We start from the raw sequence: 16,948 nt of genomic DNA on the forward strand, positions 1-16,948 counted from the left end.
GAATTTTACCAGCAGCCCTTTGTAGAGTGAAATGGGGAGGAAAAAAGTAAAGATTATCTAAAATTAGATGGTATCTTAAACCATTCCATGTTTTCTGAACAATAAACTGATAATCTGATTGGCTGAAATATGCAAAGGAAACCAAACTCCATTGTGCTTCTTTCATTCATTGTGTTGAATCTTCAAATTGTCTAACACTTAACACCCTCTCCTGCCACAGTCTGCAAAAGCCACTGACTTGGGTAGTAGGCCCTACCGACACCTGCAAAACAGGTACTGTATTATCATTCCCATTTTATAGCTAAGGAAACTAAGTTCCAGAAACCTTTTGTTATTCAGCCTCCAGGTCCATCAATCAATCTCTGGGGGTAATTGTCCTCTGGGGCTCTCCTTTAGCCACCACTTCTTCCTCTGTGTTCTTGGGGCTCTTCTCCCACAGAACTAGCTCAATAGGAATTACCACCTCTCCTTCCTTGGTTAACAACAACAAAAATCTGTTCAGACAATTTAGTTATGGGCATATATCAAAGCTTAATTATAATCTTGCTGCAAGAGCAAAGCCAATTCCAAAATTTCTCTCAGCAGAGATGTTTACAGAGAAAAGAGTAGAGATACAAAAAGAAAAGTATTTCTATTTAATGGTCACTAGATTCTTAACTGATAGCTGGGTGGGAAGGGAGCTAGTTAAATTTATTCAAAAATTGCTCATATTTTATCAAGAACATTTATTCCTTCCTAGAAGAAAGTTATAAATTACATCAAGTGATTCTATCTGAGATCAAATGTGGGGTAATTTTTTCCTTACATTTGATAATCCTTAGGAAGACTTTTCACTTTAAGATTTGTTTCCTTAAAGCATACTCAGGAGATTACAAAAATGACAAAAGATGAAGTTTAAATGTTTCAGAATCTTAAAAAACATCTTAGAACCACAATCCTTGACCTTTATAATTCGTATTTTCCTTAGATAGTAACCAGAAGCCCTTCGAAGTACAGGTCCCTGCCCCATACCGTTTGCATCCTATGTAAGGTCTGGGCTATCATTTTTTAGCACTTACTGTGTATTGGGCACTTGAGATACATCAACGCATTTATTCTTCATAACAGCTCTGGCAGTGGTACAGATTGTTTATACCCATTTTATAAATGAAGATAATTGAGATCTCTGAGAAATCAAGTGATTTACTTAAGTTCTCTGTTTTTTCAACTACAAGCTATTATCTTTCTGGTATATTATTTTTATCATATTAATGAAAGGAAACTTTTTTAGAGTTTCATTTACTTCTTGATTTGGATACTTTGAAATCTATTTTACAGAGGTTCTTAAAGCTTCAGTGACTCATTTAAGAAAAGCTTCAATGACTTATCCAGAAAATGAAAGAAGCCTGATTCAAGTCCAGATCTGACTGTGAAACCTGCAGTTGTTTTTGCTATACTAAAAAGGAATCAGACTGTCTTGTGTCACGCAAGGCCTTTTTGTTCCACCCTTTGAAAAGAGGATATGCAACTTAGAACCTCAGAGCTATTTTTGGATCACATACTTTAAGATATTTATTCTTCAACATTTAAAACTCTTCATATTTTTTAGCCGGGCCCTGTGGTGTGCCTGTAGTCATGGGTAATTGGCAGGCTGAGACTGGAGGACAGCTGAGTCCAGGAGATAAGGCTATAGGGCTTTCTGATTATGCCTGATTCTACACTCCAGCCTGGGCAATATAGTGAGCAAGATCCCGTCAAGAAAAAAAAAAATTAAAAACTTATTTATTTATTTATTTATTTATTTTTTGAGACAGGATGTCTCTTTGTTGCCCGGGCTAGAGTGAGTGCCCTGGCGTCAGCCTAGCTCACAGCAACCTCACACTCCTGGGCTTAAGCGATCCTACTGCCTCAGCCTCCCGAGTAGCTGAGACTACAGGCATGCGCCACCATGCCCGGTTAATTTTTTTTCTATATATATTTTAGTTGGCCAGATAATTTCTTTCTATTTTTAGTACAGACGGGGGTCTCGCTCTTGCTCAGGCTGGTCTCGAACTCCTGACCTGGAGCGATCCACCCGCCTCGGCCTCCCAGAGTGCTAGGATTACAGGCGTGAGGCACCGCGCCCAGCCAAAAAAACTTACTTTTTTAAATGGTGTTTTTTTCTTTTCTTTTCTTTTCTTTTTTTGGTGTTTTTTTCTTGATCATAAAAGCAAAATATGATTATTGTTCAATATTTGGAATATGAGCAAAATCCAAATCTCCCATAATCTTCCTGCTTAGAAATGGCCATACTTAATAGTTTGATATATTTACCTTAAGTCTTTATTTATAAAGCGTGGGTATTTTAAGAATTGAAATCCCATTGTACAATATGTACTTTTCTATACTAAAAATACCTACCATTAACCATCTGGACTACTTGTTTTACCAGGTGCAGTGCTATTGTCACTTAGACTGATATTTACATCAGTGTCTTCCTAGAGTAAAATTAAGGGAAAAAACACCTTGGAAAGCCATATATGGACTTTACTGTAAATATTTTATTAATTACTTTTAATATTTTATAATAAGAGTTTTTTGATTTTTCAGGAAAGAAAAAAAAAAACCTGCCATAATTTCTTCACTTGTTTTCCCCCCAGGATTTCCCCTTTGGATTAGTTAATAAGAAACATGGGACATTTTCCCAGAGGATGTAGCTGGTATTAATGTAATGGAGATGTTAGTTATGTCATTATCAGGGACACAAGTTTAAACTCTGGTTACCTGAACAAAAATGTCAGACAGGAAGCAGCTCTTTGTTTTTCGTTCACCCTACTTTGCTGCATTGCAGGTCTAACGGTTATGCTTTTGCTTACCATCTGGTGGCCGGCTGAGAGAACCAGGGGGGAAAAATGCCTCTTTGGTTTTTTCTCAGGTTCTGCCATGTTCAAGATATGCCTCACCTGCTCATTCTATTTTAACACTTTTCTGATACTATATTTCAGAAGAAAATATTATAGAGAGATATCAAGTGAGTGTATTTGAAATGCTGTGGATTGTTTACAATACTAGTTTAGTAGGTTCCTTCTACCAGATAACTTGTAATATAACTTTTCTCATTTTAAAAGGTTTTTCCTATGAATAAGCAAAGAAGTGTTTTCTAAATACAATAGTAAATACTTGTTCACAACATTAATAAATCATTTTACTGTGGCTTTCTTAATTTATGTCTTTTCTTTGAGACCCAATTTGCTACATAGCTTTGAATTATCTGATATCACTCCCAAAATTGCAGCTCTTGGTATTAGCGGTGAGAAAAAGAAACCTGCTTAGGACTGTGCTTTTACTTTATTTACATGGACTGCATTTCTTTGTTTTTTTCAAAATTAAAAGGTGCTTTTTAAATTGGTAACAAAAATTATAATACTTATCATCCTTAATCCTTAGTTTTAATGAACTGATGAGTTTGACCAGAGTTATTTCATTTTCTAAGTTTAGCTCTAAAGGGAACACCTGCACCTAAGATAAAACTGTCGTTCCTGGGAGAGGGCACAGGTGCTTGGTGTTGTGCTGGCAGAGAGCCGTGGCACTGCCATGTCTGTGTCTTCTCCTTCTCTCCCCCGAGTGCTCTCCCAATAGCTCTTCAAAGCACTGTCGTTCTGTCTATGCCATATTTCTTCTGTCATATATCCTGTCACACCAATTTGTCATTCTCCAGACTCATTTTAGCCACTTGCTGATTGATGAAACTCGGTCACCAATAAACTAACCCGAACAGCTTAGAACTCTGCTCTCTACCTTGGTAGCAGTTTCAGTTTCTATTCATTGGGAAAATGCAAAAAAAAAAAAAATTTCTGAGTTCAATACTTTTAAACAGATTTGTATTTTATTCACTATTATGGCATCCACAAAATTCCAAAACATAATAGTTCATAGAGGAACATTCTTCAATCTACAGACAACGCTCAGCACAACATGAATTATGGAACCTCTTACAGTAATTCTGCAGCCACGAGGCACTTTGAGCAGTATTAATATCATCTTTAGAACAGTCAACACTGTGATGCTTCCCATTAAAATCCAGTGTATAATTGTAGGCAAACTTTGAATGATGACCAAGTCATCAACTTCTAAAAGCAGTCCTGGACTTTCCTACAATTTATTCTTTCAGCACTGAACAACCAAAAGTGTAGGTATGCCACAATCTGCCCTCTAGCATCTTGTGAGAAAATACTGGGCCAGTTTAACGTCCCTGGGAAGTTCAAGTTGGATTTAAGTGCAGACATTCTTAAATAATAATATAAACCATATATGCAGAATAGAAAGCAAAATTTTTCCCAAAATTGCATTTCTCAGAAAAGAGAATTGGCTTATGTTTTTGTCTTTGTCCTTTTTGAACAAAGTACTCTTCAGGAAAGGACCTCAAGGAATGGCAGTTTTCTGTCATATAAAAATCACCTAACGGCGGGGCACAGTGGCTCACGCCTGTAATCCTAGCACTCTGGGAGGCGAGGCAGGAGAATTGCTTGAGCTCAGGTGTTGGAGGCCAGCCTGAGCAAGAGTGAGACCCTGTCTCTACAAAAAATAGAAAAAATTAGCTGAATGTGGTAGCAGGTTCCTGTAGTCCCAGCTACTTGGGAAGCTAGGGCAAGAGGATCGCTTGAGCCTAGGAGTTTGAGGTTGCAGTGAGCTATGATGATGCCACTGCACTCCAGCCTGGGTGACAGAGCAAGACCTTGTCTACAAAAAAAAAAAAAAAAGTCACCTAACAAAATCAGGGGAAAAAAGGCAAAGATATATTTATTAATTATTTCTCAGGGTAGGACCCTAGAGAACAAGCATTGGAGATCATTATTAGTATGCTGTTAAGTAATCATTGAACAGAGAAATATAAAAAGTATTTATTTGTGGCAATTGTGACTATGTAGGGGAAAAAACTGTCCTGATATTTAATAAATGGTTCTTGTGACTCAGTAATAACTGACAGCATCCTATTCAATTTAAAGCATGTTCTACCTTAAATAACTGGAGGAAACTGTTAGATGACTCAAAATGTTGTTTGAGTGATGATAAAGACTCAGCTATAGAAGATGTATGTGAAGAGTTTGAATGAAATTGTTTGAGTGAGGAAAAAGCATTTTTTATAAATTAATACCATTTATATAATTTGTGATATTCAGTGTAAATAATTATTTAAATATCTAAATGGTTTACTTCTTAAATTATTTCATTTACATTCATAAAAGTTCACATTTAAATTATAGATTAAATAATGTGGATTTTTAAAGCTGCATAATCAAGTTGGAAAAAGACACTAACACTGGAGATATGTATGTGGGAGTGAAGGATTCGAGAAAGCTCCCCCGGCTGATTCCAGTCCTCATCTCCCACCTTCTCCCCTCCCTATCCCTTTAAGGACTATAGGGAGAACAGTGTCTCCCAAATTATAAGAATTGTCTGGGGTGCTCATTTGAAATACAGATTCCCAAACCTCTCCTAGAGATTCTGATTCAAGAAGACTGAGATAGGGATGGGAAGCTGCATCTTTAAGCACCCTAGCTGACTTTCAAAATCAGGTAACTTTGGAAAATACTGGCCTAGAGCATTAAATGAAACAGCATTATGTGGACTGGTGGCACTGTTTCTTGCACATTACAAAGCCGGTGGAGTTCCTTCCTCTCCCACTGAGATGAAAAGACATACAGGCCTGGTCTCCCCAGTCAGCACCTTACTGCACTGCTTCCCAGGGAGCAGGGGCCAAAGCCTAACTACTGAGGCCACCTTGTAAGAGGTCTGGAAGAAGTCCAGAACGAGTTCCAGGTTATCGACTGTCTAGTTGAAGAAAGCTGAGTTCTACAGGGCTTGGCTCTCTGCAAGGCCAGAGACAGAATACTGAGCAGCAGCCTGAGGGACTCAGGCAGTAATGAAAGCTGGAGGCAAACAGAAGCAGCTTTTTAGCATGGGACTGGGGTCCAAACTGCTCTATTGTCGTTGGCTTTTCACAGGAGAGGCCTTAGTTCAATGACTCTGGGTTTGAAGATTGGAATGATCCTGCTGGCCCCACGAGCTCAGTAGTAGACTGAGGAAGCAGGATGGTCAAGGTCTCAGGCAGCTGGACATCCTCCTCCATCTGCCTCCCTCACCCTTGTCGTTGCTTGATCAGCTCCTTTTCATGGGAAAGGTCCTTGTCCAGCCGGGTCTTGAGGGTCTCAAAATAGCACCAATGAGCAAACTCACGAGTTCTTGATACTGACTATGATCAGTGTCATCTGAATTAACAAAGGACCCCACAGGAGTTAGATATGAGCTCATGAGTCACTCCGCTCCACATAAAGTTCATTATCATATTCTAGTCCAGGACAGAGTCTATTATAAAGACAATCCTTTCAGGACTACAGCCCCCTTAACCCTCACCCCTGATACGACCCAGCATACAAAAATATCCAAGAATGGCGATGAAAAGTAAAACTGTTCTAGTAAACACAATAGAAAGCCCTGATCAAATAAAAGAAAAATTCAAGAACTTACTCAGAATTTCCCATTTGTTAAGGCCTTAAATTAAAGAGAGAAGGAAAATATTTTAGGCAGGAAAAAAAATCCTCAGATATCTCTAATCTGGCCAGTGGGTTCACTGTAACACTGTTTTACAAACTGCAGGTTGTGACTCATTAGTGGATTGTGAGATCTTTTTAAAAAAGGAAATGAAAGAGAAAAAAATACCAGAATATATTGCATGTAGAAAGGATATTACTTCGTGAGGTTTGTTTTAAGTAATATTTGTAAGTATGTGTGATGATTTGCAATGTGAACCGTACTTACTGTGGCTCACAACACAATGCTTAAAATGGATTTCATAAAAGGTCTACTCCTACAGTTGTCCCAGGACAGTTTTATATGCCATTCAAACATTGCTTCAGGTATAAGAGTTCACATGGATGTTCTGCTTTTTTTTTTTTTTTTGAGATAGTCTTGCTCTGTTGCACAGGTTAAAGTGCCACAGCCTCTCATAGCAACCTCAAACTCCTGGGCTCAAATGATCCTCCTGCCTCAGCCTTTTGCGTAGCTGGAAATACAGGCCAGAGCCACCACAGTCGGCTAATTTTTTCTATTTTTAGTAGAGACAGGGTCTCGCTCTTGCTCAGGGCTCAGGCTGGTCTCAAACTCCTGAGCTCAAAAGGACCTCCTGCCTCAGCCTCTGTTACAGGCGTGAGGCCACCAAGCCCGGCCAATGTTCTGCTATTTAAAGCAAGTTTTTCATGATTGAATATAAGAACCAGATTCCATCTCAGCTTAACTGTCAGATCATTTGTTGAAACCAAAAATGTAATGCTCTACAAAGAAAGAGTATTGACTGATATTTACTTGGCTGGTCGTAAAGATGTTATTTTGAATTTTTTTTTGTAATCATGGAATTGAATTGTCCCTTAGGGGAAGAACATGATACAATTTCAAGTATCTTCAAAATTGTGATAGAGACTACTAAAGCCTGTATTTTCACCTTACCATGACTATTATGAAAACTGTAAAGATATTGATGATAGAACTGAAATAGGATCACTGCCCAAACTTAAATGTTATTTATGATAAAAGTAGATCTTTTGAGGACCCACTAGGACAACTTTGACACATTTACAAATATCACCCAGGCTTTCAAAATTCTAAATGATCTACAAGAACCCTGCATCCACCCTATATTCTACTGCCAGAGTCTCCTCACATACTCTATTGTTGATCATGACAACATATTAAAAGAACATAAACATCCACCTTAGGCAGCACTCATAGTTCTATGGTACAAACAGGTTGAAAAGAGTAGAAACAGCCAAATAAACTTTTTATTAAATCTAATTCTGGAAATGGTACTGATTTCATATATGTTTTAAGCTGGAAAAGTATGAACATTGAAATAACTAACATTTAAAACTTCATATTTTAATTCACGTCTTAATTATAAGGCACTACTTCAATAAACATCCCCAATTTACAGCTTACTTCTTATAGTATATTTAGTCTTATATTAAACTAATAATATTAAATATAACTGTTGATCTGCCATCGGTTGAACAATTCAACTTCTTGGATGCTAGTTACTACTATCCATGGTCTCTGCTGGAGAGTGGTAAAGTCCTACACAACTGTAGTTCTAAAAACTGGTACCTACAAGGATCTATCTAAAATCAGTTTATTTTTTATTATTTTTAGATATTAAAATCCTTTCATCTCCAGTATCTGTCTTTTAGCCATTTCACTAGCACAGTGTCTGGCATATAATAGGTACTCCATGAATATTTGTTGAAGAATGATTGACAAAGGAATCAAAACTCCTTTTATTTACCATGCTGTTTGGGCATGCTTGTTGAGCTTTGTTGAGGGAAGATGAGCCAAGGCCAGAGGGGTAGGTAGGGCTAGGGAGGCAGGGTCTTGTAAACTTCACCAGTCTGGACTGGTATCTAAGAGAAATGGAGCACTTTCGGAGGGTGTTAAGCAAGGAACTGATCAGCAGAGGTTTAGAAAGGTCACTCGGGGTCTTGTGTGGAGAATGGAACGGACGCACGCGTGAGGTAAACAAACATTGGCTAAAGGGCTATGGAGATCCAAATAGGAGGAGACGGTGGTCTAAGCCAAGACAGTGCCAGAGGAGCCAGAGAGAGTAGAACAGATTCAGTAGACATTTGTAAGGCTGAGCTGAAGGAACTGAGTATGTGAGGTGATCAGGAGGGAAGTGTCAAGAATGAGGTCCAAGTGCCCGGCAGAAACACCAGGGAGGAAAGTCACACCATCATAGGAGGAGATTTAGCAAGAAGGAAGCCAATTTTAGACATGTTAGATTTGAGGCACTTCTTATAGAAGATTCCAGCAAAGGTATGCTTCTGGCAATTTTAAATATAGGTCTGAAGCTCAAAAATGGATTAGGATTGAAAGGTACTTTTCAAAATTTTAATCCCAATCAGTGTTTTGTTATCTGTAAGTCCTTGTTATACATACTGACAACTCAAGGTAACAAGTTGGATATAGCTAAGACCAAAGGTTTATTTTCTCCTGACTTGCTCAAAGCTTGATATACTATTGCCTATTAGGGAAAAGAAATTGGCTGTAAAAGGTATTTACATTTTCTTCTGATACTTAAACACTGTTAATATTATCTTCAGCATTAAAGTTATTCAATGGAGTAGGAAGAAAAATGTATAATCTTTGTTGACTTTCTTCTCTGAAGTACATTTAGAAGACTGCTTCTATGGGTTCTATAAATATGCAAGAGGAGCTCATGTAAGAATAGGTATGTTTTTCAATATACCAGCACTTAAGCTCATGCAGCAGTAAATCCTGAACTACAGGCGCCCCTCTTCATATTTGTGATAGGATGGTATTTAAAGAGACATTTGGTGACGCTGCGTACAGTCGTAGTTGGGAAGGTGGGCTCTCAAGTCCGGTTCCTGCATTGTGTTTTACTAGTGATATTATCTTGAGAAACTTATTTTTAGCTCTTTGGCCTCAGTTGCCTCATCTGTAAAACAAACGATAATAGTACTTACCTCTCAGATTTATGATTATTTATATAAAAGCACTTCAGAGCAATGCCTGGCATGTTGTTTGTACCCAATCAGTATCTATTATTATTAAATAATTCTGTTAACGACTACATTTCTTTCTCTTAAACTCAACATTGCCACAGATGAAAATTCTTGGAAATAATTTCAGATCAGGTTTTCTAATCAGAAATGGGACTTCATATTTAAGATATCTAAATGCTAGCCTTCTCTGAGAACTCTTAGGGGACCTGTAAAGGTCATTAAAGAATGGAATTTACTATGTGGACTGTCAGGAAAAGGATTTCCAGGTGACTTAGGGGATTAGCACCAGAGCAGCAAGGATTAATATCTGAAGTCTACTGAAATAACAGTTCTACAGTTCTAACAGGCATGTCCCCTTCAAAAATGTGGAGAGATAAGATTTAAAAATAAAAGTGTAAGTTCAATTTAAATAGTGAGATTTATCATCATTTTCATAAAATAAGAGCTGGTTATTCAGGGCAAATTAAATTTTACTAAATGGACCTAACAGGACCAATGAAACAGTGATATACATGTACAGTAAACAATCTCATAAATATGAAAAGGCCACACTTTCTTTTCACCAAAGAGACCACTCTGCTCCCAGAAAGCTTAGTTATGAATATGCTTGAAATAAAACGAAGCTTTATCAAATCATGAAGCTATGACACACACTTTTAAACTGGTAGTTAACATTCTTAAAAACAATGGTTTAACAATGGTTATAAATGATGTACAGCTTAAAGTAAAACATACACACTATGCTTGATTACAAATTATATGCAGTCTGTACAAGTTGAATGCATACCATACTTTAATAATCAAGACAGTTCAGCTGTTTTTCTGGAGTAAGTTTCACACAGAGTTGATAACCCATATATAACAATATTGCTGTGATTTTAGTCACTTTCTATTTAAGGGTCCAAAATATATTATGTTCAGAAAATAACACTGTGAATGTCAACCAGTTTTTGATTTATATTCCTTCAAAAACACATGCTGCAATTCCAATACCACCGACTTGAAAAACTGAACACTTAGACATAACTCCTGTATCTTTCTTTAATTAAGGGTCATTGCCACACTTGCAAGGTTTGAGGCAGTCATCTATGTTAGCATGTGATTAATCAAAGAGTACACTTACTACCATGAACTTGGGTCCTATGTCATAGGATTATTTTTGCCTTTCCCCCAAAGAATCACTTGCTCTTGAAGTAATAGGCTTTTTAAGGCACATTTTAACAAAAACTCATCACGTACCCAGCTTAAAAACGGAGGCTCTACCTGGTTATAATAATATATATACCTAAGTAATGTGTGATTCATCAGATAGGCAAGTGTTTCTATCTTGAGGATAAAATCGTATTAGAAAACTGATTCTTTATTTGCTATTCAAAGAGAAACATTCTGTAGAAAATGTTAGAGAATTAGATTTATAAGAATAACTCATAAGTGCCAGGCCTGTTGGCCAAGTTCCAACAGGGTATAGCTCTGGAAACCAGGGAACCCTGGGTGCCTAACTATCCAGGCTTCTGAGTAGGAAGCATGAGGAAGGGAGTTAGGGCACCTTAATGATTTTTAGAAATCTCCTTTTGAAATGCACAGACCCAAACCTTCAACCCCAACCAGATACCATCTTAAATTTCAGTTATCAGCTTCAAGGGAATAGGACTTGGGGAGAGGGAGGAGAGAGGATAGAAAGAAGCCATTGATAGAAATGAGAAAGGTTCAAGGACAAGTTGCTTTAAGGATTTATATATTTTGCTAGGACCAGCTTTGATATCCCTAGGAGGTTCTGCTTTAAAAAAAAAATTATTTTCTAATGTCTTACAAACATGCCTTCGGGGGCTAACCGTTGTGATGGACACAGAATTACCTACTTGGAATGATGTGCTGTAGGAGTAGATTTAGTTCTCTTAATTTCCTGCTAGTCTAAAGCAAACATTAAGTGAAATAATTTCATAGAAACAATTACGCAGTTAATTGTAATGCCTCCTCTGGCCGTCGTTTTCCCACTTCCTACCATTAGGGGCTTTCATAATGGCTCTTCAGCCTTGCAGAGCTCTAGTTCAATCATAAGGTATGAAGAGGTGGAGTACACGAGGCTCGTTACCACAGATGAAAAGCAGACTTGGAGGTATTAAATAACAAATGACACTAACAGGATTAAGCTCCATGGTGGAGATCTGAGGTTTGCTCCATTCACTGAGGTCATGGAGCAATAAGAAACTGGTCCTAAACAAACATTTTCGTTGTAGCACGACAACAGGCCATTTCACAGGTGCCAGAATTGTATATATATTTGTTATACAATCCAGAATTGTATATATATTGGTTAGTCTGCAGTTGCCAATCACATACATTTGGGACAACTTTTGGCCTCTAATGTTACTTTTGCCCTGGGTGACAGGTACAGAAAATCCTCCAGAAACCCTGCAATTTAATGACATTCTGATTTCTCTTCAGTGATTGGTGCCATTTTGGAAATCTGGTCCCAAAATTTCTAAAGAATACAGTAAAAAGAAATAACCTCTCTGTATAAAGTGATTATGAAGATATGTGTTGAGGTAAAGAGCTTCATAAAATCTGTTGAGCAGGGAAGAACAGCCACAGCTATAGAAAATTTTAGGTAAATCTGGTGCTTAATATATTCTACAAAACTCCTGTTTACACCCGTTATAAATAGGGGACAGTTTTTATTGCTCCTGGAGCTTACAGCCCCAATCTGTTCCAGCTCCACTGAAAAATGATTTTTCTCAACAGTTGTTAGCAAAGATTCCCAAATTTACAAAAAGTCATTCCCATTGCATCATTTTTGATTAATTTCTGATTGCCATATAGATATGGACTACAGTATGCATGTCCTTTGACACCAAGTACAGAAAAAGCTTAGAAAAGTCATTTTATCAAAGTTCAGTTCAATGAGAAAAAAACATGAAAAAGTGCAAAATATGTACAGTTCCTGGAAGTTTTCACATGGGAGTTTTCTGACTAAAGACCATAAAAGTTTACATTTGTGTCATGAAAGTACAGTGGATTTCACTTCATTGTTAATATACAAGTTTTTGCTTCAAAGTGCTTACTTTATTTAAAAAAGAAAAAGTCAAGAGGGTTGCAGGAATTTTTTTTTTTTTACAACAAATCCATGTTATGTGTCCCAATCTCCTTCTTCCTCTTCCTTTAGTGCAACATGGCGCAGCAGCCTCATCAAAAAGGTCTGATTTCAAAGATGTTCCTGAAACCTCACCTACAGCAGCACTCTTGGGGTCCCATTAGGGGTGGCTCCTTTTTTCTTCTGCAGCCGATTCTGAACTTTTCGAGATTTCACTACTTTCATTCTCACCTCAAAAACTTCATGGATGGCCTTCCGAAAGCAATGAAAATTATAGTCAATAAGCCCTGGAGAAGAGAACAAAAATATCAGTAAATGTTACATAGAAATAATCTCCATCTTTTCATGTCAGCTAGGGCCAGGACAAGCCAGCAGGGGGTGGCAGAGGAGCAGCCTTCACGTAAGGGCCACAGGTTTCTCTGGGAGGTCTGCAGCTGGGCTTCAGGAACTGCAGGCGAAGTCTTGTGAGGGCAGATTTTTCCTGAGGCAAGGTTCCAGAGTATGTACCACATTTTCAAAAGTATCGATGACCTAAAAGATTTGAAGAACCAATGAACTGCATATTTTTTACCTTTCAGAATTAAAGATTTCTTACAATTAAGATAAATCTGTAATGAAAACTTTTTCTTCCCAAAAGGCATTACTAAATTGACTCTGAGTAGAGGCAGACCCTGACTTGGGAATGTGGCTGAGATCTCAAAGCCACAGTATCAATCAATCAATCAATATTTAGTGAATATCTATTATATTTAAACCATTCTCATAACCCCAGGGAAGCAAAGTCCCTAGTAGTAACAGTCACCTATGTCAAATCTAAGCTCAGGAATTTAACAACCAAAGATACTCTCAGCTTTTCAATATTAAGTAAGTTTTAAGTGGGGAAATAGTAGGGGAGAATCTTCTTGTATCTTCAGAAATAAATGAGTGGCATAAACATATAATAGAATAAAAGATAACCCAAAATCTTGTGGAATGCATTTTGCACCATTACCAGATTAATGTATAAAAGTCTTGAGAGCAACATTATGTTATACCAATTAAGATAAAGTGGTTGGTTCTATTTACTATCTTTAAATTTATTAAAATAACTAGCCCAACAATTATTTCCATCTGTCAGGTGATACTTCCAGAGCCCCACCCAAAGAAAGAATTGAGATTCCAGCCAAGGATGAAATTCTTCAACTGCAACGGGGGCTGGGGGAGTGGACACCATCTCAGCTTCTGGGAGCAGGAAAGCCTCTGAGTAGTGCCCTCTGCTGCTTCTGCAGAGATAGTGAACCACAAGTACAGTGGAACTAGGAGACAATTTCCTCAAGAAAACAATCAATGAGGCAATCAAGGGGGAAAGTAATAAGATACAAAGAAGAAACAAAGAAATGATTTTACTTAGTGGGAATTTGGGACTTTGAATACAAGATGTGAGAACAACCTCAAATTCTTTGCTTATATGCACAACAAACTGCCTTAGGAAGAAAGCTTAAAGAAATTCAGCTCAATGAGAAGGGTGCAATTAAATACTAAATTAGGGGCCGGGTAGGGTGGCTTACACCACCCTAGCACTCTGGGAGGCCAAGGTGTGAGGATCCCTTGAGCTCAGGAATTCGAGACCAGCCTGAGGAAAAGCAAGACCCCGTCTCTACTAAAAATAGAAAAAATTAGCCTGTAGTCCCAGCTACTTGGGAGGCTGAGGCAAGAGGATGGCCTAAGCCCAGGAGTCTGAGGTTGCTGTGAGCTAGACGGCACTCTAGCTAGCCCGGGCAACGGAGTGAGACTCTGTCTAAAAAAAAAAAAAAAAAAAAAAAAAAAAACCACCTCAACTGGGGAGATTTCAGAGACATCCTATTTATTGATAGTTCTTGACAAATCTTAATTTACTTATATTTTTGTGCATTTCAAAATTTAACAGTAATTTTGCTGTGTTTGGGTTTTAAACGTAAAAAACCAAAGTTCACAACTGAGGTTTTTAAAGGAAGTAAACATTCAGAAGTGTTTGCTATTTTAACCGTTTCATTAAAGGCAATTGAGAATACAAGGACAGAGACATGAACAAAACAGACATTATCTTCACCGCCCCCCCACAGTTAATATGATCCCACATCATTCTCTGGTTTAGAGGTCATCAATCCTAGCTGCACACTAAAAACACCCAGGTAATTTTTAAAAAATTAACAAATTATTTCCAGGCCCGTCTCCCATGAATTCTATTCTAATTGGAGGGGGGGCACAGAGATGCGCATTTTTTAACCATTCTCCTTCCTGAGGTGCCTATAATGTGCATCTGCTTTCAATCCTCTCTTTTCTGCCAAAGCAGTCCTGGAGAGCATTAATGAAAACTCAGAAGGAGACCAACAGGAGGAAAAGATAATCAAGTGCAGATTATCAGCACCAACAGGACTCAATAACACTTGCAATTAAAGCACCAACAAACTAATCAAACTACTCCATGCATTTATAAGCACTAAGTTTTCTTTAAAGATAACTATGTGATAGCTAGGGTGATCAACTCATCCATTTCCCTGGGACTTTCCCAGTTTTAGCACTGAAGGTATCCTGTCCCAGGAACCCCCTCAATCCCAGGCAAATAGAGATGGTTGGCTACCCTAAAAAGCACACAAGTTAAACATGATGAGGTTAAACGTGAAGTCTGCCCACTTGCTTCCATTTGTCAGTTAAAACATTAAAACAAACACCTAGGTTTCTAGTTAGTTTAAAATTCTACAAAATCTGCTTATCCTCAGAGATAATCCCACCTAGGTGGTTTAGGAATAATTTACCAAGGATTCACATGATAAATTCCTGCTTAAATTTAGTTCCATAACTACCATAGATGAATGTTAAAATTAGTGGGCAAACAGTTTAAGGAGAAATAGGAACTGCACAGTTTGAAGTATTTATTAACTGTAGGAACTTTACAGTAGAGAAACCTAGAGGGCACTACCTTAATTAGATCAAGGTTAGCATCCCTACTAATAAGACATATCAATGAACCACTTCCTATGAGCACTGAGAAGGACTCAGTATCATTTCTCTGTGGTATTCCTGCCACAGTGCATAATCTCATTCCAACTGTGTGAAAACATCAGACAAACTCAATTTGAGGGACATTCCACAAAATAATTGATCAGTACTCTTCAAAAGTGTCAAGGGCATGAGAAATAAACTGTCACAGACTGGAGGAGACTAGGAGAAATAAAAAAAATCAAGTCAGGGATCCTGGGACGGAAAAAGAGCATTTGTGGGAAAATTGGTGAAATATGAATAAGGTCTGTAGTTTAATTGTATTATACCAAAGTTAACTCCCTGGTTTTGATAACTGAACTATAGTGTGCAAGATGTTAACATTATGGGAAGCTGGATGAGGAATATATGAAACCTATGTACTGTTTTTGCAACTTTTTTGTTAAGTTTAAAATCAGTTCAAAATAAACTCTCCACATTGACCCCAATGTTTCCTCAGTTTAAGGACCTGTTGCCACCCTACATGGTTTGGGGGCTGCAGTTGCATTACTTTTATTTTCTTTAGCTTTCAAAATCAACGCAGAATATTAATCACCAATAAATTTGGGAAATATCTTTAACCAAGGAAATATATGTATAATGGTTACACACACACACCACACACACCTGGCTCAACACAGAGAGAAGCTCAGCAATCTTTAACCCTGACTCCCATAAGCCGGTGGTGTGACCTTGAGACAAAGGCACTTATATTTTCTAGACCTGAGTAAAATCATCTGTAAAATGAGAATGAAACTGGCCAGGTACAGTGGCTCATAGCTGTAATCCTAGCACTCTGGGAGGCCAAGGTTGGGGGGTTCACTTGAGCTCAGGAGTTCAAGCCCAGCCTGAGCAAGACCCCATTTCTACTTAACAGAAAAATTAGCTGGGCATCGTGGTGCACACTTATAGTCCCAGCTACTTGGGAGGCTGACGCAGGAGGATTGCTTGAGCCCAGGAGTTTGAGGTTGCTGTGAGCTAGGCTGACGCCACGGCACTCTATGTAGGGTTACAGAGCAAGACTCTGTCTCAAAAAAATAAATAAATAAAATAAAATAAATTAAATTACTAATACCCAGTATTGACAAGAATACATAGCAAAATGAACACACTCATATTCTCTTAGTAGCACAAACTCAAAAAAATCTTTCTGAAGGACATTTTGGCAATATGCATTAAAAGTCACCAAAATGTGCCAATCCTTTTGATCTAAGGAATTCCATTTGAAATTTTTCCTGAGGAAATAACCAAAGCTGTGCACAAATATTTAGTGCAAAGGTCATCACAGTATTATTTGTAACATCAAAATTTAGAAACAATATAAATGCCT

The 16,948-nt window shown here is 37.8% G+C and overlaps 1 protein-coding gene across 1 annotated transcript in view; it reads right to left on the reverse strand.

Moving 5' to 3' along the window:
* Positions 1-12,559: 12,559 nt before the first annotated feature.
* The window catches only part of RRAGD (Ras related GTP binding D), a 35,898-nt gene continuing 31,509 nt past the window's right edge, over positions 12,560-16,948 (reverse strand). The window contains exon 7 of the mRNA XM_045544019.1: positions 12,560-12,908. Within this exon, the coding sequence (XP_045399975.1) occupies positions 12,757-12,908 (152 nt within the window). The 3' untranslated portion in view covers positions 12,560-12,756. The remainder of the gene's footprint in view (positions 12,909-16,948) is intronic.

The sequence above is a fragment of the Lemur catta genome, chromosome 2, assembly GCF_020740605.2.
Source record: "Lemur catta isolate mLemCat1 chromosome 2, mLemCat1.pri, whole genome shotgun sequence".
NCBI classification, from domain to species: Eukaryota; Metazoa; Chordata; class Mammalia; order Primates; family Lemuridae; genus Lemur; species Lemur catta.